At 41.6% G+C, this 25,825-nt stretch overlaps 1 protein-coding gene across 7 annotated transcripts in view; it reads right to left on the bottom strand.

The window, feature by feature from the left end:
- The window catches only part of zranb3 (zinc finger, RAN-binding domain containing 3), a 77,234-nt gene that overhangs the window by 4,867 nt on the left and 46,542 nt on the right, over positions 1-25,825 (bottom strand). For 6 of the 7 annotated variants that reach the window (XR_015842414.1, XM_088289115.1, XM_088289113.1 and 3 more), the window contains exons 15-20: positions 23,597-23,706; positions 19,415-19,519; positions 15,342-15,484; positions 8,527-8,667; positions 2,672-2,812; positions 2,244-2,436 (exon numbers count right to left, since the gene is read on the bottom strand). Coding sequence is in view for 6 of the 7 variants with exons in the window: in XM_088289115.1 (XP_088145241.1) it covers positions 2,244-2,436; positions 2,672-2,812; positions 8,527-8,667; positions 15,342-15,484; positions 19,415-19,519; positions 23,597-23,706 (833 nt within the window). In the remaining variant the exon portion in view is untranslated. The remainder of the gene's footprint in view (positions 1-2,243; positions 2,437-2,671; positions 2,813-8,526; positions 8,668-15,341; positions 15,485-19,414; positions 19,520-23,596; positions 23,707-25,825) is intronic. The other variant, XM_088289117.1, reaches the window with a different exon arrangement.

The following is a 25,825-nucleotide window of genomic DNA, read 5'->3' as shown; positions in this document are numbered from 1 at the left end:
ACACTTATATTGACATTAACATTGGCACTACAATAGGCTTTCGTGTTTTGTAATTGCAATATCGTTTATTGACATCAAGGGTGAGTTCAAGTGATCACCTCAAAAACATTGCGCCGATCGATTCACCACTTACACAGGCTGATGGGGACAAGAGCATGAATGTGCACATCAACCCCGACTCGGAATATTTCACATATTTAGCTATGCTAAAGTTTTGTCACGTCTCAGGAGGCAGATGGCGGCTGGCAGCAACAACCAGCAGGCAGGCATGGATGTTTAAAAAGTGTCAGAATTTCCATGTTTACTATTTCAGGTAAATACTACCGTAACAAAGGAAAACACTTTAAAGTCAACCTTGTTTATGTTAATGAAAATGTAAAAGTAAATCATATAAAACTATCAGAACATAGATGCATGTGGATATTCGCTTTCATCGAGGCCATTTCTTTCTCAGGGCATTAAATTGATTCCAACTGGAAGTCGCTGGTTGTCTTTTAGAAGCTATTTTAACTCTAATACAAGAAAGCTTCACTAGAATATGTAAGAAGGCTTGTTTAAACTATTTAAGGTCCAAGTTGGAGGCATACCTCACCACCAAGAAGCTCTCTCCGATGAAAGACAAAACTTACAAGACAGTGATTTTCAATCAGTGGCACATTTTTGTGCCATGAGAGATCATCAGGTGTGCTATGGAAAATGACCCAATGTCTATTAGTTTGACAAAAAAAAAAAAGTGAAATATGGGACTTGGCTCAATAAATGTTGAGAAACTGTTCTAAGAAAGCCAGAGCAGTACAGCTGCGATCGAAATGATGCCATGAGAATATCATAACAGAGTGTCAGGTTTAATCACCTTAGCATTTTCTGAACACAGACAATAAATAAAAGGAAGACAAGAGTTTATCTTTCTCTCACGAGGAGAATGAATGGTGGTGTGCTCAGTTATGAGCTCCAAATTCGCTCTGAGGCACCACTTTCCCGAGCCCTCTCTTTATTGGGGAAATTACATTTACTCGAACACTTAGCTATTGCTATTAACTGTTTTGAATTGAACTTTTGTACAATGCAAAATAAATACGTATTTTTTTTCGTCTGGTTTGAAGTGCCAGGCAGTGTTGACATAGCTTGAAGGAAATTATGTTGTCATTGTCTTTAACGTAAATGTACAGTGGCCACTAAACTGTAAGCAGACGCAGCATTGAGTACCGAAAAATCACTCCAGGCCTGTGTGAGTGCCAAAAACTGAAAAATTAATAAAACAAATATTTATAAAACATCAAAAACAGCACATTGTGGCTTCCTCTCTGGTGCCTCTACAAATGATTTTAATCAAGTAATGAACTAACACTCAAATTCTGCTTGGCAGAATAAAAAAACTGGAACTAGTTCTAAGAAGAACCACTAGAGGGCAGAAAGTAATGAAATTTTCCTCACTGGTGCAGAATTCCAGCACAATTTGTTCCCAAGCTGAAAGGGATCCAGAACCAGATTCACTTTGAAGCAATGTGAAAACACAAAAGACCAACCAATATCGATCACATTTGGAGAGACGAGGAGCAGAAATCAATTAAGAACTAAAGATGATTGAAGAGAAGCCCGACAAGTAGTTGCGAACCAAAAATCAATTTGCCCAATTTGAGTGCTACTTTACCGACATTAAGGCAGTGAGGTGGAATTGATCCCAAAAGATATAAAGAGCAGGCCAGAACACGGGGGCAGAGTTCACATCACACACACATACACGCTTGCCTGGTCTCACACAAACTAAAATAGACTCAAACGCTCACATGGCGAAGCATAGAGATGTACAGCAGGAAACACACGGACACAAAAGAACCCCCAGTATGAACCAAAGAACGAGGCACTAATCTTAAGGCTTTTCCACCACCACGCCGTCTTATCATGTGGCTGAGTTTGTTTCCTCTAAAGCTCGCCGCATCGATCGGCACTGATGCTGTTGCCGGCGGCACTGGGAAGAGGGTCGGGGGGCGGAATATACGTGTGTGTGCGTGTGTGTGTGTGTCTCAAAAGAAGTAGGCAATGAGGAGGTTGCAAGGACTGCAGGATAACAGCCAACCAAATCAAACAGGCTTACTGGTCAGGGCCCGGCACTGGAAGGAAAATCAATGGGGCCTGCAATCCATTTACTGGGAGCTGGCCTGAGCTAGTGAAGATCAATCGGGGTGTGTGTGTGTGTGTGTGCGGGCGCATCAGGTATTTATAGTTTTGTGCTTGGGTCCAACCTGTTTGAGTGACAGCTGGGCGAGCCAAGTGTTCTCAAGCATCTCCTTGCGTTGGGACGGCGGAGCATCGCGGACTTTAACAAATATGTCGTGGGCGTGGAGGCCGCAGTGCTGGCAGATGCCCCGCTCCGCCTCCAGCACCCGTGAGCGCATGTACGACTGACTGGAGCGCAACGTGAACTCCTCCTGGCACCTACGGGGGCGGAGAACATCGACTTGTCTGCACTGCTTGACATGTGGACTCACAGAATATTTACGATAAACACCAGCTGCAAGTCAATAAAGACATTATAAAGACAAAATCACGGGAGCACCTGGCTCCAACTACAGAAAGTGAAAATGGAGGAATATCTCCAAAATCACCACAGTTTGTTACACAAGACAAATCTCACGCAGTTTTTTTTTTCTCACTGCCTTTCTTAACATACTTGGAGCTGCAAAATTGGGTGTCCCCGCCCCCACCGGTGGTTAAGCAGGCCTTCTGACAGGACAGACACAGAGGGACACCCTGGCGGTCCACCGCCTGCAGGAAACCTGGTGATGGTTGCTCGCCAACATCCTTCCCTGAGCTGCAAACATGAATATATGGCACAGACAGTATATGAGCGTTTGACCCCAAACAACCACAAACATCTGCTTTAGGAGATGATGGTGTGCTGTGCTGCATAAAAAGATATCACTTGATGTTTGTTATCTCATAAAATGACTGCCAGTTAATTGTCTTATTCTTTTGATATTGATGAAGAATGATGTCACAGGGCTTTTGGCACGTTATTAATTAATCAGATTTAAGGGGTCACAAGGCTATTATTGTAAAAGAGAGTCATCCTTACTAATATTGAAGATAAATAAATTATAAGCTAGAAAGACTGAAGACCACTGAGAGGATACCAGAAGGGTCTGACGATTGGAGACGCCACTGGTATGTGATGAATATTATTTGTTTATGTGATCCAACAAACATGAAGAACAAACAAAGCAACAACCGAGAAAGACAATATGCAAAGTGGAAGTGGATCGCATGAGAGTCGGGAATGATGGTGGTCTCGGGACTATTCATTAGGGAAAAGCCAGAAACAGAAGAAAAATCGAAAACAAAAAAACGGTGGAAATACAAATAGTGACGACTGCATAAAAGGAGACTTTATACGCTACTGTTGGAGCTGGAGGTGAGTTCTTTGAGTTTTAGGGAATAGTGATTTATTATGGTTACTGTTTTTATGTTAATCATTTGTTTTTACAGTCTTTGTTTTTATATGTCAGATTTTTACTTCATGTTTAGCACTTTGCATGAAACTGTGCTTGTTTTGTAAGTGCCCGATAAATAAAGTTGAGTTGAGTAGCTCATATGTTTACTTTTTTATTCACGCCAACTCCCTTTTTTTTGTCTTCCTGGAGCCAAAATCAGGACTAAAACTGCAACCCCATTTGTCAATGGATCTATTAATACTGAATTCAAAATTCTATTATAGATTTTCCCTCTATTGTCTCCATAGTGTGCAAAAAAAGTGTGTTTAGAATTTACTCCGACACCAATCCTGCCTAGGACTCCATCCTACACATCACCAATAGAGAGTTGGACATCACATGACTGATCCCTGCGGGCATGTTTCCGCAGCCATTGATGAGCATTTATTAGTCAACATTCCGTCCAAGTGAATTCACATCTCACTTTGATGAAACGGACATAATGATACACATGCAAGGTTGAATATTACAAATTCCTATCTAGCACCACGGGTGCTTTTTACAACTATCGCAATGGCAGAAGTTACGGGCCATGTGTACTTAGACTTGCATGGCTTAATCTTTGAGACAAGCAACTTGGCGCTCACCGGAAGGCTCGCGTGGCATCCAGCCTGCGTCACCGCGGGTGGGCGAGGAGGAGATGCCGGCGAGGTGGCAAGCTTCGTGGCAGGGCGGCTGGAAGGATTGCAGGGAATCTGTCAAACGGGTGCACGGCTCGCCCGCGCCCTTCCCAATGCAGGAGAATGACCTGCAGGCCGAAGGAGCCGCCTGCCCGAACGCCAGCTCAAGGCCGGCGGGGTCCCTTTGATGGCGGGTCATGGCTGCCTAAAGGTCGGGATGGTGGTGGGGTGAGCAAGCCCGTTGTTAGGCAAGGAGGGCACGCACGGTGCTTATTCTTTGGTTACCCAGCTCGGAGTCACCCCAGAAACGTATGTCAGCGAATGACAAAGTTGAACGAAGCTCCACGCCTCAGCTGAAGTGGCTGCTCACAGTGCTTATTTTTCGGTTATCCAGCTCAGGGAGTTGCCCCGGCAAGCTGAACTGAAAAGTTCCCAAGTCCCTCCAAGCACCGGGCGGGATGGGATGACTCGGGAAGAATTCAGGTTATAAGATAATGATGGTTATAATATAAGACGGCGACCAGTTGACTAGCAAATTATTTGTTTGTGGCAGGCAGCCCGAGGTGAGAATGATTGCATCACCTACGCGGGCTAGGTTAGTGCTCAACGTGAAGCTCTGCTGTTCACGACAAACTTGGCAGGGGGGATGCAGAAAATGAAAGCTGAAATACAATGTGCGTGCATGTGTGAGTTTGTGCTGGCGTGTGCATTTGTTTGTTCTGAGAAAGTGGGCGTGTGTTCAGTATGCAGGGGCGGTACGAGGTTGGCGTCTCACTTTGTGACATCGAAAAGTGTTGCTTCGAGAGGAGAAATGAACCGAACTGCTCAGAGATGGCTGGATGGAGGATAACATCTCTTTAGGGATGTTTTTGGGGAGAAATTAGCATGCCCCAAAAAGATGATTTAGCATGATATGGCCTTTTGAAATATCAAATGGTCCATTAGAAATTTATTTATACAACGCAATTCACAACAGCCGGGGGCGCTTTCCATATGGTGTTTATTAATCATTAATAAACACCAAAAATCTTCATGTGTGTGAGAAAAGCTTACGTCTCCCAAGTCATGACCCCATGAATAATGACTACGATGATGAGATGAAACATAGCCAATCCAGAAGCAACCTAACTCAAGAACAATGAAGTGGGTGCAAATCAAAATAAACATAAATTACCTTAAACACAAAGGAGAACAACATTTGCCAATAGCCTCATTTGATAACAAAGCTGTATATTGCACAGTAGACTAGTAAAATCTGCTTTCACACAATTCCTAGGATTTTTTTTCCCATGTTCTTTTCTTTTCTCACTTGGGCATTTTTCTGTAAATAACTGCCTCAAAACCACCATCATTCCCTCCTCCCGCGTGTCCTCTTCCATATTGCATCTTGTGTTTCCCGGTTGTTACTGCGCATTGGAGAATGTTTAATCTGACTAGTAATTCCTTGCAATGTTTTTCTTTTGTCTGTGAAAGAGGGTAATCAACCCATACTAAAGCTCCCGTAAATTAGTCTTAGTCTGTTTACATTCAGGCAGGCTAAATCCCACCACATCACCTGTTAAAAATAATAACCCACTATGTCTTCGACATTTATAGATTTCTCTGATACTTACCTTATTTTATGATTCCAAATTTGTGCCAAGCATACAATCTATTTTAGAACAAGCCATTCAAATTCCAAGCATGTTCATCATGCAAGTCTGTTTTTTTAATTAATTAATTAATATATATATATATAATTTTTAAGGACAGTCTAGTTTGGGCATGTGCCACATGATCCCAGCAGGGTGCAGGAGCCACATTAGAGAAGGACAGATGGACTCCATTGTTTCCCCATGGTTTGGTGTTTTGAATTTCATACAGACCAAGGCAGCAACAGAGAATCTGTGAGACACTACAGACAGTTATGTCCTCACTGATGTTGAGAAATGTTGAGACGATACCAAAAACTGGTACCAAGAGAACTGTGTGCTGCCAAAAATGTCTACGGATGAAAGCGAGACAGAAATAAACTGCTCATGGTGTGCATAAAATTAGTATGGTCAGAAGTGTTTATTTGGTGGTGGAGTGGTGCTTAGGTGGGAGGTTTGGGGGGGAAAGGGAAGCCTTCAAATGCTAATGATTTTCAAATACATATAACAAGAAGCTTCTACCTAACTGAAATTCATTTCAGTGAGCACACTTGTCTTAAGTTCGATAAATAATGCAACATGCCTCCAGTGAACAACCACAGCCGGCTCACCAGCAACAGACAAATCCAGCTAGAGAATTGAAGACATCCGGCTTTCTGTCACTTTATCGTCATGCTTTTATATTTATCTTGATTACTTCTAAAAATAAGTGTATATGATAATGTTTTGATTGCTGTTTGTTGACATGATTACACAAAAACAACTTTGTGGAGGTGTAGGACTAATTTATGTTTACATTTCAGTGTAATAGTCCACTTGCATTGGGTGCGGTGCAAGGTTAATTCACTTAACGAAAACTAACGAAAAAAACCTACAATTGAAAAAAAAAAATCATTTAGAGAAGGTCAAACAGTGATCTGGGAGTTACAGTCCTCCTAATGTTTGTCATGCAACAGCAAAGTCAAGCAGCAGCCCAAAAAAAAAAAAAGCCACCAAACGACATCGCTCCAAGGAAATGAGTTTGCGTGTGGCAGTCAGAAACCCAGCGCTGGGGGAAAAGCTCTTGCTCTTTTGGTTTATATATATACATATGAAAACAATTCTAGAGTACATCCCCCCAAAAAATTACACCGTACAACTGGGTTTAATACTTCTCAACATTAATTCAAGCCAGGCAAACAAAGCATCCTACCTTTATTTAATTATTGCGTGTATGTTTGAAAAGAGTGTTTGTTGATTTATTTATTTTTTTTACTACACAGTACTTGGTCTTTTTTTTTTTCTTGCACACAAGTAAAACACACAAACCCAAAAAACTAATACCAAAACTAAAACTAAACTAACACAATAAAAAAACAAATACGCACTGAAAACAAAGTAAAACTAAAAATGAAAAAAATAACGATAATTAAAATTCTAAAACTAAAATAACCCTGGTGTGGTGACTAACCAAATCCAAGAGATGGAGCTACACCAACAGATCTGGCGTTTCCGCGTAGTTTAGCACGTTAACACTCACATTGCATAAATGTTTTCTCCACGCATTGTGTAAAGCAGCCTGTCAAACAAAGTGAAAGATGAATTAGAGAAACCCTGAAAAGTGTGCTTGCCATGCCGTTGCAAGGGAGAGCTACAAGGCAGTCTCTAGGGCAGGGGTCACTAACTCCCTGTTTATTTGGGAGAGCTGACACAGTTAATGGTATTTTCATTCATTACAACGGTTCAATGGGGAAAGTTGATCTTGAGTTGCGAGCATGGTCACGGAACGAATTGCAATTAAGTAAAGGCAAGCACCGTAGATGTTTTCTGCAGCAATTGGCAACGCCAGCAAGCCGTTGCCTCCTTACACGCTCACGCCTTGCAGCCATAATCACACAAACCAGAGCTGTCTGGCATTGTGCTTCCTCCAGCAGTAAAACTAAGCACAAATACTGAGTGGCAACTTCACAGAGAAACATCTTGCACAAACATTGATGAGCGCGTGTAGTTTGTGTGTTTGCTCGTGTACCCGCGGTCGCACGCTTCTGGGTCGGGTGTTGAGTCTCTGCCAATAGATTGCATTATGGTCTAAATTTACTGAACGAACACACACAGCGGGCCTTTGTACGCAGCACAGAAGGCGGATGCGGGTCTCCATGGAGACAGCAAAGGAATGGGAAATGAATTGATTTGCTAAGAGGAAGGGGCACGATGAGACTTATCACCTTAATGGGCAGATGATGAACACTCATATTTACAGGCTCTTGCTTTAACAATGGACAATATTCCTCGCAAGATTCAAAATTGGGTGAAAATTGTGCCTGCTGGCACATTGGCTGACCTAGCCACCCAAGAAAAAAAAAATACAAGCATCAGTTTGTTAAACCAATATTTCTGGCATCTTGTATAATGCATGCGTTGAAAATCAGTTGGATAAAGGACTGTCACTATTGAATCTTTTAAAAATCGGTTATCTTGACAATTCCCATGAATAACCGTAATGGCGCCAGCAAACCCTCGGTGCAAAAGCTTTGTGTCGACTTATTTTTTGTGGTCGACTTAATCAAATTGATTAACATTATTTCCCCAGCCCTTGTTGGACACTTGCTCTAGTATACAGTATATATGAAGCCTGCAATTTTGAAAGTGGGTCAGCAGTAGAAGCAGACCTGAAGGAGTTGTGCTTAGTTAGACATACTGTCCACAAAAAAATACAAGCTCAAGAATTGTTTTGTCTTTGTTACTAGGTAAGTATTAAACAGCAGTGCAAATGCTGAACAGGGAAATCCCTCTTTTTTATCATACCTGTCTGAAGTGGGTGAATTTAGTGACGAGGACAACCTCCTCTTGCTGAAGAAGTTGTTCTTGGCGACTAGCTGCACGCTGCCTCCCTCCTGTTGGGCCTTGTGCAGTGAGGCCTGGGCCACCTCATCCCGACTGAGGTACCTGCAGAAATTAGACCAATGGGAGCTATGAGCGATGATTACATAACCAGTGTAGTTTTGTGAAGGGAGGAAAATCAATTTGGGCATGATTAACAAAAGGTTTGCGGGAGTAAAACAGGTGCAAACTTGATTGCTTAAGCAAACAGGTGTGGAACTTGATCAATAAAATACTTTTTTTTTTAATGACAGAAACAAAAGCAGCATACAGTCTTTTGAGTAGTGCAATTTTGAAGTTGCCTCAAGGCTGGTCACAAGAAGGAGTCATGCCACGTCACCTATGACAAAAATTTTCAATTCTGTATTTCTTTGTAACTGGGGTATCTAATAACCCGCTAATTTATATTACGCCATATGGAAAGCAAAGAAACAGGTCCAGCTGGTGTCAACTGCGCTATATAAATAAAGTTGTATTGTATTGTATTCGAGATACGCAAAGCACAAGAACATCTTTCAAAAACGGCTGGCAGCCAATTCATGAAGCTGCCAGTGTCGCGGCGCAAGTCGGAAAACTCCTGTGCCGGAGCTTAGAGGACTGTATGTGTTTCACCTTAGGGGTGTTGCGGATGCCTTAACTACTTACTTGAATCTACCAAATTACTCAAACCGAATTAACTCAATCCAACTGTGGTGTAGAGAGAGCAAGAGGAAACCAGATTCAACACTTAATACAATTTATTACAACCAAATAATTGCTTAATAATCTTGGTCTGTATGACCAAATAAAGCAACATAAATTTAGTTGGGCGCCCAAATTAATATTACTGAATGTTCTGGCCAATGTTGCCGCGGTTACTGGTATTGAGGAGGAGAAACTGCTCCTCCGCTGGCGAGTGAGCGAGTGCACCTGCTTGCCGAACGTCGGGGAGGAGTCCAAATGGCGATGACGGTGGATCCGGAAGACGCTGCCCAGTCCAATTGATGCTCACAGTCCACCGCTGTTGACTGCGACACACCGCTAATGGCTTCGGGTGTCCTCTCGTCTCCGTCGTGTGAGTTAACCTAGCTTGCCAACTCATGCTCGATGTCTCGGCCGGCTGCCGTGCTGAGAACGCGTATTCACCTCTCGAAGCGTGTTTACGGTCTCCTGATTGCGGTCACACGCTCGCCGTGGTCTCACCGACCAACTCCTCACCTAAACTTATCCGTGGCGACTCACTCAACTGCTCCGTACTCGTAAAAAATGTCTCTCAAAAGTTCAACTCGCAGTAATATTTTAGTGCACTGTACACTCTCGCGTGACATACGCAAAACACAATCACGGTGAACTGCAGCAAAACAAACTAGTGCCTATTTAAACAGGTGAATTAAAGGCAGTAAACGAAATACGGGAAATTATATTAAACAAACTCCCACATATTAAACAAACATGCCCTCTTAATCCCTCACAAATCGCAGACCCTTCAGTACAACTCCTCATCGATGAACCATGGAGGTGGTCTTCTCGAACGGTGTGCATCGCGGTGCTGTTTTTGGACGTTATAAGCAATGGAAGTACAAAGATTTCCAATGGAGAGTTTGAAATCAGTCCCTTTAGTGACTCTTGCAGTACCACGGGGAGAGCGGAGGGCGAGAGTGGCCATATTCCTCGTTAAAAGTAGGCGTTTTTAAATTCGTCAATTATTTCCTAATTTCTCCAAAATGAAAAGATAAAAAAGAAAACAAGTAATTCAAGTTTCCTGATTTAAAAAAATTATAAACTGACCTTGTTAGCAAAAAAAAAATGGGCCATCTTGGGTCTTGTCCTCCTTTAAATGACATTGTTCACTAAACAGGGCAGTTCAGTTCTGTTTGGTATGCAATATTCAAGCACAGACCTCAAGGCACATGAACAGTTGAAAAGCTTTGTGGAATAGGTTGTAAATCTACAGCCGTTTAAATGAGCGGTTTGAATTTTTTATTTTTCAACATGAAGCCTGTTGCCTAAGACATGCAAACATTCATATTCCAAATGAGGTGAAAAAAAATCTATAAAATTAAATGAAATGGTACATATTTGCTATGTATACTGGGGTACCAGCTGCAGGAGGAAGGTGGACCTGGACAAATTTCAGATCACTGACAGGCCAACAGCGAATGCTCACTTCAGTAATTGAAGAAACTAGTGTGGGTTACAACACACATCCCTTCTCGAAATAGTGATTTTCATTGCTCCATTTGTGTCTACTCAATTTCTGCTCTCTCCCCTCCTGAATTCTGCCCATTTCGCCAGCGCAGCAAGCTTATTTCCCTACAGGGACCGTCAATCATCTAATCTACTCCATCTCACCAGCCGCTGCTTTCCACAGCCAAATTTGTTATCCTAGAGCAAAGGTGTGCAAGTTGAAAACTGCACCCAACGCTTTATGTCAATCTGGAGCGGAATTAAAATGACCTCACCATGCCAGAGTTGACAGAATAGAACAGCACAGAAGCTGGCAAAGTGAAAAAAAAACGGTGACATGCTTGATACGGTGAAAGAAAAACTCTTGTCGTCATCAGTCTTTAAAATGACCAGTGGAACAATTGAAACAATCATTTGTCATTTTCAAACCAGACCTGTGGTTATAATGAAGCCACTCTTTCCTTTAAAGTCCACCTGAAGCTGTCATAACTTCCCTTTTTGAGTTCTATGTGGTCCACTATTTTGAACTAAATGAAAGAAGAAAAATGTATCCTATATTGCGTTGTGCACCTGCAAACCGCAAGTACTCTATGTGCCCGCAGAACATCCTCAATTTGTTTATGACAAAAGTAGTGTAGTGGTTTCCACTGACTTGATTGATGGATTGCTTTGCTTTTGACATTTATACAGTAAGATGGCTGGCCACAAATATTTAGGGACACCTATCATCTAAGGTGAACCATTATGAGTGATGTGAAATTCATCAATCCACTGATCCTGAGCCAATTGCAGGATATGAATGAATCATCCTTCTGCTAACAAACTGATCAACTTGTCAGAGAGGTATTAATTAGACAATGTTTATTATTGTGGTTGCAGTTTACACTGCCGTAATGCGTTGCACTGACATTTTTGGCTGAACTCCAGTTACAGGCACCGAGTGTTCAAGAAATGCTGCTCCGAGTTCTCTCCCAGTACGCACATTACTGCCACTTACAACCAAAAATGAAATATAAAATAGCTTTTTGAGTGACACTGGATTTATGTGGAAAAATGCCCACCAAATGGAAAATATACTGAAGATCTCAGTAAAGAAATCGGTACGTGATTCAAATAAAATTGTGACCAGTGCTCACAAAAAAAAAAAAAAAAAAATCTCTGCGGTGCACAGACAACTGAAATAAGAACATAAAACGGGGATTATTGATGGGTTGTGTAGTTATTTCACCAGGGATGAAGCAGTGGCATGAATCAATAATTGATGCCGTACTCTACAAACATTTGTTTTGACAGCCATGTTTGATCAACATTATTGCTTGGACCGACACCGCGGAAATCAACCCTGGACGAGCTAAAACACTTAAGTCCAACGATGAGTGCATGCAGAACAGCAGAACTTATGTATTTAAAAAAAAAAAAACCTAACTGACTAATGACTGAAAACGAACAAGACTGTTTTTGTGATCTGTAAGTGTTTCCACCTGGACTACGACTGGGACTATATGGGAGTAGTAAAAGAAAGAATGTTGAAGATATGAAAGATATCAATCAAAATGGATGTTCGGGGGCAGAACATAGAGGAAGAAGACGTATCCAAGGGGAGAGGTTTGTGTGAAAAACTGAAGGCTGATGGTATCATCATCAAACAGATGATCTTCCTTTGCTTCAAACAGCCGCAGCGCACCGCATGAAGTCTGCACATGCAAAATAAGCCCGGCTGTACTTCTGGGAGAAGAGGCGGGGTGGGTTTTGCATCTTTTCATATTGCTAGATGCATAGACAGCACAATCAGGTGACTACTGTAGCACCTCTTTGCATTATAATGCTGATTAAACTGACAGTATGTGAATATAGCAGACAATGTTGCGTTGGTCCCCACTTTGTAGTTATTACAGCTTCTACAACATTTTTGAGCGGGGGGATTTTTTTTCCCCCTCTCATTCATTTGAGAGCACATACTGCCGCACAAAAATGTGTCCCAAAAGTTTGGTCTCTATAGAGTATGTCAAACCCCTTGACATGCATCTTCCTGAAAACTACATTTGGCTGCAGTCAAACCAAAGATCAATGTATTGCTTTTGAAAGAATTACAAAGCAAAAGAAGCTTGCCAGCTGCAGCCGCTCGCATAAAAGCCGTTTTATTGGCAAGTACTGTATGTTTTTGCTGCTGGTCATTTGATGCCAAATTCCTTCGGGCATACCTGAAGACCTGCAAAGCACCAGACAGTGCTCAGGTGTGTAAAAGCAAGCTAATGAGCTTCTTCACCAGCCGCCGCCCGCGAAATACGCCTTTGATCGATGGCCATGCTGCTCTCTGGTGTGGGCCTGCCACGGCCTCACTCCACCCGAGGTCAGCCGTCATGAAGCTCAAGCTGGTTTTTGAGGAAATTAAAGTATTGGGCACCTGATGACCAGTAGCAAACACATAGAGATCTCAAGACTCAAGAAGAAACTATCCTGCAAATTGGTGAGTGTCGAGCCAAAATCTTGCCAATTAAAGCCAGAGAGACACATTTGTGGAAAATAGAGTACAAGTGACATTTCCTTCAAGATTTCTAGTAACTTCTGGTGAAATAGCGGAAACTAAGTACAATTGAATCTTGTTTTTCCAATGTATTCCACTCATTATGATGTCTGAAGGTATATTTATTTTAGACGCTGCTTTTATTGCACTCCTCATGCACCCCTTCGTCACGTAGAATCAATGAAAGAAGAAATGGAAGCAGAACAAGTAGTGTAGTAGTAGTTACGCATTACCGCCAGTAGCCACCATCTTTAACATTCTATTAAGAAGGTGGCTACTTTATAGAACGTTAAAGAAGGTGGCAGTAATGCAGCGAAAGCATTTGCAAACCGCCTAATGAAAGTGGAAGAAATGGAAGCACAAGAAGAAGCAGCAGCCATGGCAACGCTGCAAAAGTTTAGCATGCGGATTAATAACGCCACAATGAGGATTTATTGCACAGAGAGGTGTAATAACTGACCAGGATTGTACCTTGGACCACAGAGTGATGCAGGATCATAGTTAAGGTGCAAAAAAATTCTCCACAGTTAATTAAAGTTAACATTTTGAGCCTTGAAACCCTAATATCATATTACACAATTGCTCCTGCATTTGGCATTCTAATTTTTATGGCCAGTTCTGAATAGAAATAGAAAAAACGGCCAAGTAAAAACATTTTTTGTATTGAGAAAATCTGTTAGTAGAACCTAAATAATTTGAGGTTGATCAGCTTCCCAAAATGCATTGTATTGAACCTTAGAGGTTCCACCAAATGTATGTGTACAAAGTAATAGGGAAACGATCCAGTGTAATGAATCATCCCGGGACAACATTTGCAGTAATTTCAGTATGATGAGCACTCCAACTGTATGCAAACTTAATTAAAATCCTCTTCACTCCTCTTAAAATCCCGATGACTCTCCATGAGTGGCAAGTGATGAAAGTATGAACAGTGTTGGCAACGTGGGCAAAATGCATTACATTTTTAGTTGTTGAAAGTGGAGCGTCTCACTGGTGCAAAAGGTGAGATGCGATCGCACCGCTGCTCCTGAGCCGGAGGCTGATTGGTTCTGATTAGTGAATACATCAAACAACTATCAAATCAAGCCGGGCCAATTGCCTCCTACTTACACCTTGATTAGGTTCATGCACCCAGACATGTTCCTCCACTTGAGAAATCCTTGCCTGCATTCACACACATGCATCAGTAATTGTCCACAACACCTGCGATTGGGTGTTGTTGTCCATAAATATATAAATACGCATGCACAACAGTAATCCTGTCCTCTCGCTTGCCTCGGTTGACTCCCTTTGAAACTCCCACATACCAAACTTATTTTCTGCCTTTCGCAATGCTGGGCGGCAGCAAGTATTGACAAACAAGATTGTTTTCTTGTGAAATCTCACATCGCCTACTGAATTGTGACTTAGTGGTGTTTGCGTTTCACTGTTTCCAACATTGGCAATGTTACAACAGGATATTATTGAACATGAAAGAGTGCAAATCTGGAGGCTACTCATGCAACAGATGAGTTCACAAAGCTTTCACTTTCCACCACACACACAACTTGAACTGTAGTCAGCATACTTGGTGCAACAGTTACAAGTGGCACTTGGTTCTCACTCTCTCTTTGTGAGGCAAATTGCACAAAAATGATTTGACCCTTTTCCACAAAAAATGGAAAGCCGAGTAGCATGGGCCAAGAATTAATTATATTTTCATGCCATAGAAAGAAACTAAATGTTTACATTGAGAGATAAGCGACAAGTATGTATTAAGATGCAAAATCTGGTGCTAATCAAGATTTGGTGCTGATGTATATCGCTGGCGTGTCTCCAAAATTGTCACTATGAAGGAGAACCCAAAAAAATGCATTTTGTTCAACCATTTTCAACACTTTTGATCGGTCTATTAATATAGCACACACATGTGTGGACTGACCCTCCTACATTAATGTCAAATGGCGAATAAAAGAAGCCCTCTCAACTCCAGCTTTGCTACCATGAAAAATATTTTATTTGGACCCGATAAATTTGTCCTTTAAGATTTTATTTTCAGATGGAGTCTGACCTCTTGGTGCTGTTGTGAGGTCGCTGGGTATTGGCCAGCTGCTGCAAGCCGAGCGTGGGGCTGTGATAGAGGAGATGGCTTCGTCGGAGCAGCTTCTTCTTCATGGCTGCCAGGCCAGTCCATTCGTGAACGAAGCGCAGCACCTGCAGGCAGACGTTGACACCTTGCATCATTTTCAGAATGAGGTTGAGGTGACAGATGGCTAGGAAAATATTTATAGTTTATCAGAGGCACCATAGTGTTTTTGGATGCCTATTCAAAAACAATCAGCGAAAAGGAAAACACATCGAGATGACTTTCCAGAGAGCCAAATAAAATCAATCAAACTCAGACACAGTGATGCACATGCTTCAGAACAGGTCAGGCTTTCAAAAATAAAATCCAAAAGAAAAATAACAGACAGGCCACATAAAACGAATGGGTAATACTAACACACTTTATGGGTACTTACTGACTGCTAAAAATATAGAATTCAAAAGTTAGCATCATCCAAAACTATCAAAATTTTGGGCGCTGGCTATCAAGTCTGACTGCGAGTGAATCAAATTTACTGTAGCATGAATCCATTAATCAGTACACACGGTTGCTTTGACATTGTGGATATTTTAATCTGCAGACATAATCACATTTGACTGTCAGAGATTTATTATTTTAAGACTACTATAATCATAGTGGTTGGAGTCACCCTGGGCAGCATGGGTCAGGGCTAGCGTGGTCGCCTCCCCACCCAAAGGTTGTGAGCCTTGTGACCATGTCCAAGTGTCTTTGAGCAAGATATTGAACCCCCAGTTTCTCCTCCTCAATATGACGTCAGTGTGAGTGAAAAGACCAAAAACCAGAACCAATGCACAACATCACAGTGGCGTGAAACAGTTCTGAACACAGCTCGAGCTTTGAAAAAGTATTTTTTTCGCCCTTCTTAATGGTCCAAAACATTTAAGAGTGATAAATATGCAAATGTAACCATAAATTGAGAAAGTACGTAGTTTCCACGATTTTAATCCAAACCTATCTGACCCTGTGTGAAACCATGTTAAATCATGAATTAATTGTGATTAACCGCCATTTTCGGACAGCACCTGCCAAACAAAGTGACTAGAAGAGGCTACAAGATGTCAAATAGAAATGCAATGCCCCAATTAAAATAAATTCAAGGACAAATGAGCAGAAAAGCAATTGAAAACTATATGCCGAAAAAGGTTGCAAAAAAGCAGACTCAAATCCATAATCCACAAATGGAGAAAACTGGACACGGGAGTAACCCTTCACACGAGTGGTCAACCAACTCGAGCGCAACAACCACTCAGCCGAGAGGGCGCAAAAGACATCCAAAGAACAGCAGGCCTCAGTGGCCTCAGTTAAGCTCATTGTTCATGACTCAACTATAAGAAAGATACTGAGCAAAACTGGAATCCATGGGAGACTTCTAAGGTGAAGGCTTGTCCCAGGTCTCAGGATACTTTTCTACTTCAGGAACTAAATAACTTACAGTAATTTATGGAACAATGAATTCTAATCTCTACCGGAACATCTTGAAAGGTGAACATCTGGGCTCAACATTCTTGACTTGGTTGACGCAACAGGACAATGACCCAAAACATACCAGGGAGTCCACCTCTAAAGGGCTTAAAAATTAAATGCATAAATAAATAAATAGATAATTAAAAAAAAAAGGTTTTAGGTTGGCCAAGTTGAATCCTAAGGAGATGCTATGATGTGATTTAAAAAAAGTAGTTCATGCTTCAAAAGCCTCCAATATGGCTCAATAAAAAAAATAATGTTCCAGTCGACTGGGCAAAAATTCCTCCAGAGCAATTTGAAAAACTTATCACCAATTATCACAAACACTTGATTCCATCTATTGCTGCCAACCACAACCAGCCAGTAGGTTCAGGGAGAAAAGATCTTTCACATAGAGTGAGATGCGTTTGGATTTTTGTCTATCCATCCATCTATTTACTTCCGCTAATCCGGGGTTAGGTCGTGGGGGCAGCAGCTTTAGCAGAGTAGCTCATACTTCCCCGTCCCCAGCAACATCCAATTCTTTCGGAAGGATGCTGAGGCATTCCTAGACCAGCCGGGAGATATAATCACTCTAACGTGGGATGTGCTCAGAACACCCCACAGCCAGAAGGGAACCTAATCAGAGGCCTGATTTTTTTCCCCTTTCTAAATAAAATCTTAATCAATAAATTGCATTTTAGATTTTCTTGGGTTGCATTTGTGAGCTATTCAAATTGGTTTGAACAGTTCGTGGGACAAATGTGCAATCAGAAATCAGTAAGGGGACAAATGCGCTGGCAAACACGTTACATTGACACTCTTGCTGTTAATTTCAAGCACTAACTTGCAGCTGCTCTTCGCTAACACAAGTGTCCAGTGTTTACTGTATATGAAAACAACTCTGGCAAAACACAACTTGTAATAATCTGAAATATAGATACTATATCTACTGTAACCGTAAATATTTTGCCTTGTAAACAGGCCGTGGGTGCGTTTATGCATTGCTGCATCCACAGTGTTTCAGCCTACACGCACCTGCATGCTCAGTATTGATCTCAGTGGACAAGCAGAACAAAGCAGGGTCTAAATGATGGTTGCGGCTCACGCCTTGGCTTTACAAATGGACATAAACAACGTGACAGGTGTGGGCTGAGTAGGGGCCCTGTTGCTGCAAAGGTCGCTGGATTCACTATGAGCTGTTTGGTGTGTGCCGGGTCGTTTGAGGCGATGATCCGTCCAACTGTAATGATCCTTATAAAACTGCATTCTCTGCCTTGCCTGTCTCCTGACACTAGCTCAGCCTCCCTCACTTTTTTTCCATCGTCAACCCCCCGCCCAGCAATTCCTCCAGCCTTTCTCTCTGAAGACCCTGCAGGGGTGGAAACTGGTGCCCATACTGAGCCATAATGTTGCGCTATTTGCTCATGATTGCCAGCGGTGGTGTCAGTAACAGTTAGATTTGATAGCCCTGGGCCTAGTCTTGACTAAGACAGTTTAGTTAACACTTACAACTGATCTTACTGCAAAATAAAGGTCAGTCTGCAGCCACTTATACGTGTAAATGGAAGCCATACGCCTGGTGACAAGGCAGCAAAACCCTTTGGATTTATTTTTACCAGTGAGAAACATAATAATACACAAATGTAAACAAATATATATATTGCAAGATTGGAGTCCGAATTGTCAATTTCCGTGTGTTTCAGAGCATACCCTAAAAGGAGATTCTGCAAAATCTTCAAAATAAACTAAATTTAGGCGGGGCTTTGTGCAAAACAGAATGGAATGATTTGTAAATACTTTTCAAGCTACATTCAATTGAATACACTAAAAAGACAACATTCAATGTCCGAACTGATCATTTTAAAATGTTTTGTAAATGTTTTGCTCAACTTTGGACCATGTTTGCATTAACATTTTCAAATTTGAGTTTTTGACTGCCGGTTGTGCACTTCGGATCATCAATCTAAAATACTATGCTATTGAAATAGGTCAGAATTGGCAAGTCTTCCACTTCAAATCTGTTGTGCCTTCAACTGGAGCTTGGAAGAGGGAGCATGTAACCACAATTATGGCCTATCTCCACTGGATTCCAGTTTGACACATTGCTGTCTCACAATAGTGGCCTGAATAAACAATTGTTGGATTATCTGCCAATCGGAAAAGAGATGCATTTTTCCTCGAGTAGAAGATGAAACAAAAGAGTGAAGAAGTATGTTGAGAAATAGTGAAGTTATACCGTTTTAGTCGAATTTAAAGTTCTTTTGGGGGGCAGCTAGATTTTCTGTTGGTGTTAACACATTGTTCCATCCAACAAACAAAACTCAATTTCTCTGGAACCCGTCCTTCAATTTTCAAAAGTCCTGGTGCATTGTGCTCTGGTTTAAGTAGCAATTCCCACCATACTTGGCATTATGATAGACAGTCATTCTTGGGAAATCTTGTCACGTGATATTGCTAGCATTTTTAACACTACAAACTCCCCATTTAAGATGCTTTTACTGAAATGAAATACTGTATCAAGGTAAGTAAATCATAGCAAGGACACACGCACACACACACGAAGGGTAGACCTGTATTCGATTTTCTCCATGCCGGCTGAAGTCCTCGGGCAGGTCGTCCCAGTTGGTTAGTTTGATGTCCAGAGGGATGAAGCTCAAGTTCAACGGAGCAGCATTCTAACAGATGAGAAGATGGAGACGCAGAGTTAGCCTCAAGCAAGAGGATTTGTTACAATAGTATTAATACCCCTCGCACTCGCTATCCTTCTCTGTTCCTATTACTAAAGACAAAATCACTGCTCTATGTGGTGTCTGCGAAAATCAGTTGACATCCGAACTGTATCTTATATGTTTTATTAGCACTGACTGATAAGCGCCCCTATGAGTGAAAGAGCTGGTTCAAGTCATTTTGTGTTTAATTGTCCTGCCACTCGTCACGGGTTGCCACAGTAATTCTCATCAGTTTCATCACTTACTTAATTCAAATAGATGTAGAGTGCTTTGAAGAAAATACTTCTCTCGTGACAATGCGCATGCATTAATACTAATAAGTTATGAAGGCTGGTGTATAGACCCATGCTCACCATGATAATGATCTGCCAGCAGCTGCACAATGAAGTACAAAGTAACACCATCCACACCCCCCAAATTATTTTTTTTACATTTATTTCACACTTAATTACCACTTTCTGAGTGTTCACTCTTGCTACTCGAAGATTCCGTGTACCCTCCTTGTGAACCTAACTTGGAAGAGGGTTCAGGAAGGAGGGCTATTATTGTCAAGCATCATGAGCATTTTACAAAACAGAAGATGCAAAGTGGAGTTAAGGGGCAAGAGCCACTTCAGTTCAGACGTGAAGATGGTGGAGCAGAAGAGAGCAGCAGGCAGGAGAAGAGATAAAGTTAAAAGGTTAATAACACACTGTATGGAAGTCAGGTCCAAATCAGCACTCGGATGTTTTCCGTCTTAGTATCACCAATGTGCAGTGGCTTGTGTGTTTATTTAGATTATGGTGACATAAATGGCAGAGAGCCAGCGAGCGGGTTGTGCTGCAGCAGCACGGAGCAGGATTAGGCTTTTGGTGGATAGAAAACGGCCACCGTCCTCCCAATTCGCACGCTGAGCATTAAAGATATTCATGCTACATAAAGCTGCCAGAATGCCAACACATACATTTAGCTCATCTCAGCAGCAGAGGCGGTGAGTCAAGATTGAGGACAGTTGAAATCAAGACAATCATTTACTATGCAGAGAAACCTTTAAAGTTGATCACTCATAAAGTCGTACAACACCAAATGAGAATCTTGGGTCATTGTTTTTTGGGGGGGATTATTTATTCCAAAAGAAGGATAAGAAGATAAGTAAGACATGATGATAAAATGATTCACTGATGGACATATGAGACCGTAAGTATTCCATCTATCCATTTTCAAGAACACTTGTCTTCATTTGGGTGGCAGGTCAGTGGAATCTATACCAGAAGACATTGGGCGGAATATTCGGTTGGCCTAACATGCAAGCATGTCATTGGATAGTGGATAGAAAATCTATCCAAGATAATTAATTGCATTCAAAGATAATTACATAGGCAACACTTCAAATCCTTTGAGTCATGGCCGTGATCACCATCACTGATATTGTAATTGCTCATTTGCCTGATTTTGGTGCAGATCACATTTTGTTCAGTGAATTCAAGAATGAATGGTCGCCTTTGTCTATATGTGGTCTGCCACAGACAGGCGACCTGTCTCGGGTGAAGTCCACCATTCGCCACCGAACCCCAAACAAGCGACACAGGAAATGGATGGCTCTTACATGCATTACAAATTCATTTCGGTTGCTGCGGGTTACAAAGTTGCGAAGTGCAAGAAGTGCCTAGCGTTGCCAAGTGGCTAATTTGTATTTTTTCAGCATACATGTCATAAATGATGAACATGTGTGTAGTGTGTATTAAAGCAAACATTTTGCAGTTAATATATACACTTGCACGAGAAGAATCTCAAAACGTGAGATGAATGAATGAATAATTATTTATTTTAAACTTGCATGATGATTGTGAATGTAAAAATGTTGCCTAAAATAATTGTTTGTACAGGTAAGACTAAACCGTCGATTTAAAAGGACCGGAACAGTCCTTTTAAATTGAACAATATCATGTCAAGAACAATGAAAGCAACATGCATGTTAAAAATGGACTTGAATACAAATATTGTTGTGAAGAAAATGAACTGGCAAATCAGTTACTGACTGCTCACCAATAATATGTATGAGAGTGATACTGTGGGCTAACGTTACTCTCATATATATACAAGCCAAAACTCAACCCTAACTACATTCTGTCGCTTTCCCTCCATTTTACTGGGAGGAGTCAGTAATTTGAATAACAAGTCTTATTATCCCTTAGGTGGCAAGTCCCTGCCATTTGACGCGCCAGCCACCTGATAGCGGGGGCAGTGACTAAAATAACAATGACGTCTTGAACCTGCACATCAAATTCCTCATGCTCTCAATACAGTATTTCTCAGTTTAATGCTGGCAATGAATCGTCCTCTGATTGTGAACTGAGCTGTCTCCCATGTGAATTCTGTGCCGGCTCCAGGATTATCCCAATGTGACAGCTTTCCAGGCAGAACTCCTCCAGTTTATCATTTAAACGACAGCGGGGGCCTTTATCTCTGTGGCTTATCGTTTCAGCCAGGCGTACATGACACTTGTCTATTGCTGTCACGCTAATATAGCATTGAGGATTCAGTTCAACACACATTGGTCGCCTTTATGTAAAACCCTCCTGTCTCTTATCTGTTACCGTGGAAGGAGTTTGATCCCTCATGAATGAAACAAAAGGGTTGAGTAATCACGGTGCGATCGATAGTTGGCCCTGTTGGCTAGGGACACTCAAGACGAGTGTTAGGAATGCACAGGAGCGCAATTAGAGTCACAACGGGGTTAAATAATTGTCTTCTTTGGATTGTAGCGTGAAACACTGCAAACATAGCTTACAGGAAGGTGGGGTGCAGCCAGTTTAATTTGAACGTGACTTGTCAAAGTCAATTATAATAGCAAAGGTCTCTGTTTTATTTCATCTACAGTGGCTTCTGAAAGCATTTGAACCCCCTTGAACTTTTAGACCGTTTTCCACATTTCAGGCTTCAAACAAAGATATCAAATTTGAGTTTCATTTGAAGAATCAACAAGTGGGACACAATCGTGAAGTGGAAGAAAATTAACCCAGACATTTTTAACTTTTTTTTTTTTTTAGAAAAAAAAATTGAAAGGTGGGGCATGCAAAATTATTCGGCACCCCGAAGTTAATACTTTGTAGAAGAACCTTTTGCTGTGATTACAACTGTAGGGCTTTTGGGGTTTGTCGCTATCAGTTTTGCACATCTAGAAACTAAAATATCTGCCCATTCTTGCATACAAAACAGTACCAGTTCTCGGGAAGATAAAGAACAGATTTGTGCAATCCTTGTCGTGTGGACAGATTTGTCTACCTCAGCTGTGGATCGCTGCAGTTCATCCAGAGTGATCATGGGCATCTCGGCTGCATGTCTTTGAATAAAAATAACTAAATAAATGTCAGCTCTTGTATACTTTCTTAAGTGTACACACTTGAGTGAATGAGGCCAATTACATGCACCACGTGGCACAGCACCACGAGTGTCCAGTCAAACATTTCCTTGTTATCCGATACACAACCCACCTGTGGTTCATTTTACTGGAGACTGCGGAAGCAGCTTTCATTTGAGTTTTTTTGTTTTTTCGCAAGATTCCACAAAAAGTACACAATCTTTGTGATTTCCATGAAATTAGAGGGATGGCACATGAACCAAACAAGAACCCATTCAATTTGCTACAAAACGAATAAAGCATGACTTTGTGTTTGCTTGTGGCTTCACAAGAATCCCCATTCACTGACTTGATTGTCAAATGCCAATCTTGTTATTATTATCACTGCTGATCTGGCATCTACCTTGTCTTAAAAAGGAGAACTAGGGGCACGTTAAATCAAAACGCAATTATTCCCGCCCACCACAATTTCTTTTTCAACATTAAAGAATGTCTGCATGAAGCTTGAGCTCGTGAAGTGTACATTTACAGTGCCCATCAGAAACACTTTCTCAGGCAAATACAGTACTATATACAGCTGAATCGATTGTTGTCATATAAACATGCCTGTACCAAGAATGATGAATGATAATTTGTCCATTGTGTCAGTTGTTTATTAAGACGTCAAAGAGGCACACATCTACCTTATCGTAGATGTATATTCGGTCTGTGTATTGACTTGCGCAGAACTGTAGGCCCTGGTATGCAGAATCACCACCTTCCTCACAGTCATTAGCAGTCATAACTTTCAGTTCTAGGGAAAGAAGAATAGAATTGTTCCTGAAGTACAGTATACAAACAACATTTCAGACATGATAAGAAGATAGGGCATTCTGAGATAAATCCCATATCGTACTTTGTATGAAGATGAATTACGCGACACCTCATCACACTGAAACCAGTCAAATTGTCACCGTTCTTGGTTGCAATGGAAAACATCTTTTAAGGTCAAACCTATTTTTAAAGCAAGAAATGTGGCTTGCTAAAATTTGAATTTAACAAAAAGGTCAAATGGGATATTTTTTTTGCAGCTAGAATATGGATTTGGAATATCGTAGCTAACCCGATCTCATTGCTCTGAAGCCGATATCAATGTTTTAGTTCTGTATTGGGCATGCTTCTGAGCTTTCTTGTAAGGCTGAAATAATCTAAACCCATCTTGTCTGATTCACTTGAGACTGAAGTCTCATTCTAAGTCCCGGAAGAAAAAAAACCGCTTTGTTTACCTGGAATTTTTTTCATTGTTATTGTTCATCAGTTGTGTAATACTAGGCAGTCACAGAAGGCCCATTAGTTGGACAAAGAGCTCCCAATTTATGTTTAACAAGTTCACAAGCAACAGCACAGAAAGGGAGAGTGAGTGTGAGTGATAAAATGAGTGGAAGAGGAGGAGAGAGGAGGGAGGGGGAGGACAGGGAGCAGGTCATTACTGTCAGCAATGTAACTTGCTCATCCTGCCAGCATCGAACAAGAAAAGGTCAGGTGGTGGAAATGAGACTGCCGCTGCTCCACCACGCTTCATTTAGACAATGACCTATAAGGCGCTGATAATACTCGCTTTAAATCACTTCATGTGGCCCTGACTGCTTTGTGTGTGTGTGTGGGGGTGGGTGCATCCAATTGACTTGCACGCTAGCTGACGGCGCTAATGCCTCTATGATCAGCCAACTTGGTGGCTTTGCCTTAAAGACATCGGCTTTGCTTAACTTGTAGGTTTAAAACTACATTAACAGTATATTCGTACAAGTAGTATTGTCTATGCTCCTTGACAAATTTGACGAATTTCATTTATCGTTTAATTTTACTTGCATGTTTGTGCTTCCCTATCAGGTGCTGGTGTATCCTATCACCTTTGTTGAAAATAAAAGCACTGTGAATGTATTTGGCCTTTCAAAATAAAACTCTCGCTGTCTTTCAACTTCCATAATGAAACCTAACAGCTGCGCTACGTGCACCTCATATTTGTTGTAAGCAGTTTTTTTTCTCCCCAATTGGCTGTTTGCAGTGGCTGAACACGCAAGCTGCATTAAGTGGGCCATTTATTTGATGGGGGCAATTCATCTTACAAAGCCGTCTTATTAGACTGTCACTTGCACAGTATGAACAGTGCCTTCAAATCACACGCCTTGGGATTTATCTGTTATTTTACTGCAAGGGAAAGAAAACAACGGGTAATTGGACTGAATCATCTCATCTTCTGCAGGACTGAAACAAAAAGATGAAATAAAAATTCATCTATATACTTCAAGAACGCAGAACTTCGGTGTAGCCGAGTTTGCTGCAGCGTTTGAACTAACATCCGGAAAACATGAATCTGCGGATAAACGTTGGACTCATGCAGATCGCCGGGGCGACAGGCAGCAGAGCGTGTGAGGCAGTGAGGTGGGGGAGGAGTGATTGCTTGTGCGTGCCATGTGGAAAGTAATCTCGGAGCAATCAAGAGGCGGGAGCATCTGACAGCTCTGTGGCTCGCTTCCGAAAACCCTGGGCAGGTAGAGGGAAATCATTAGCCGACGCGCCTGACCCCATAGGTCACCTTTATTGGACAACCTCTGTGTTTCATATTAAACTTGTGCTGCCAGAAACAGACTGGCAGCATGTAACAAACAAACTCAATACACGATAGATGGATGAATATGAGTTGTGATGAGGGACTGTTCAACGTGTGCTTGTTCCATTTCAAACAAGGATATGCTTTTTAAAAGGGTGTTCTTTGCTCACCTTCACCATTTGTTTTCTAGCTCTTGAGTTGTGTCTCAAGGCCTTAGCATCCAAGGGGGGAAAAAACCTGCAAAAGCACAAGTAGTGCCGAAGCAATCATAATCTATGGTACCCCGGTGAAAGAAGTCGTCTTTTCCATAATTGGGGAGCCT

This window comes from Idiotropiscis lumnitzeri, chromosome 3 (genome assembly GCF_059441095.1).
Source record: "Idiotropiscis lumnitzeri isolate Australia: NSW breed Sydney's pygmy pipehorse chromosome 3, RoL_Ilum_1.0, whole genome shotgun sequence".
NCBI lineage: Eukaryota > Metazoa > Chordata > Actinopteri > Syngnathiformes > Syngnathidae > Idiotropiscis > Idiotropiscis lumnitzeri.
Note: the sequence above shows the minus strand (reverse complement) of the source record. Positions and strands in the feature narration are given on the sequence as shown.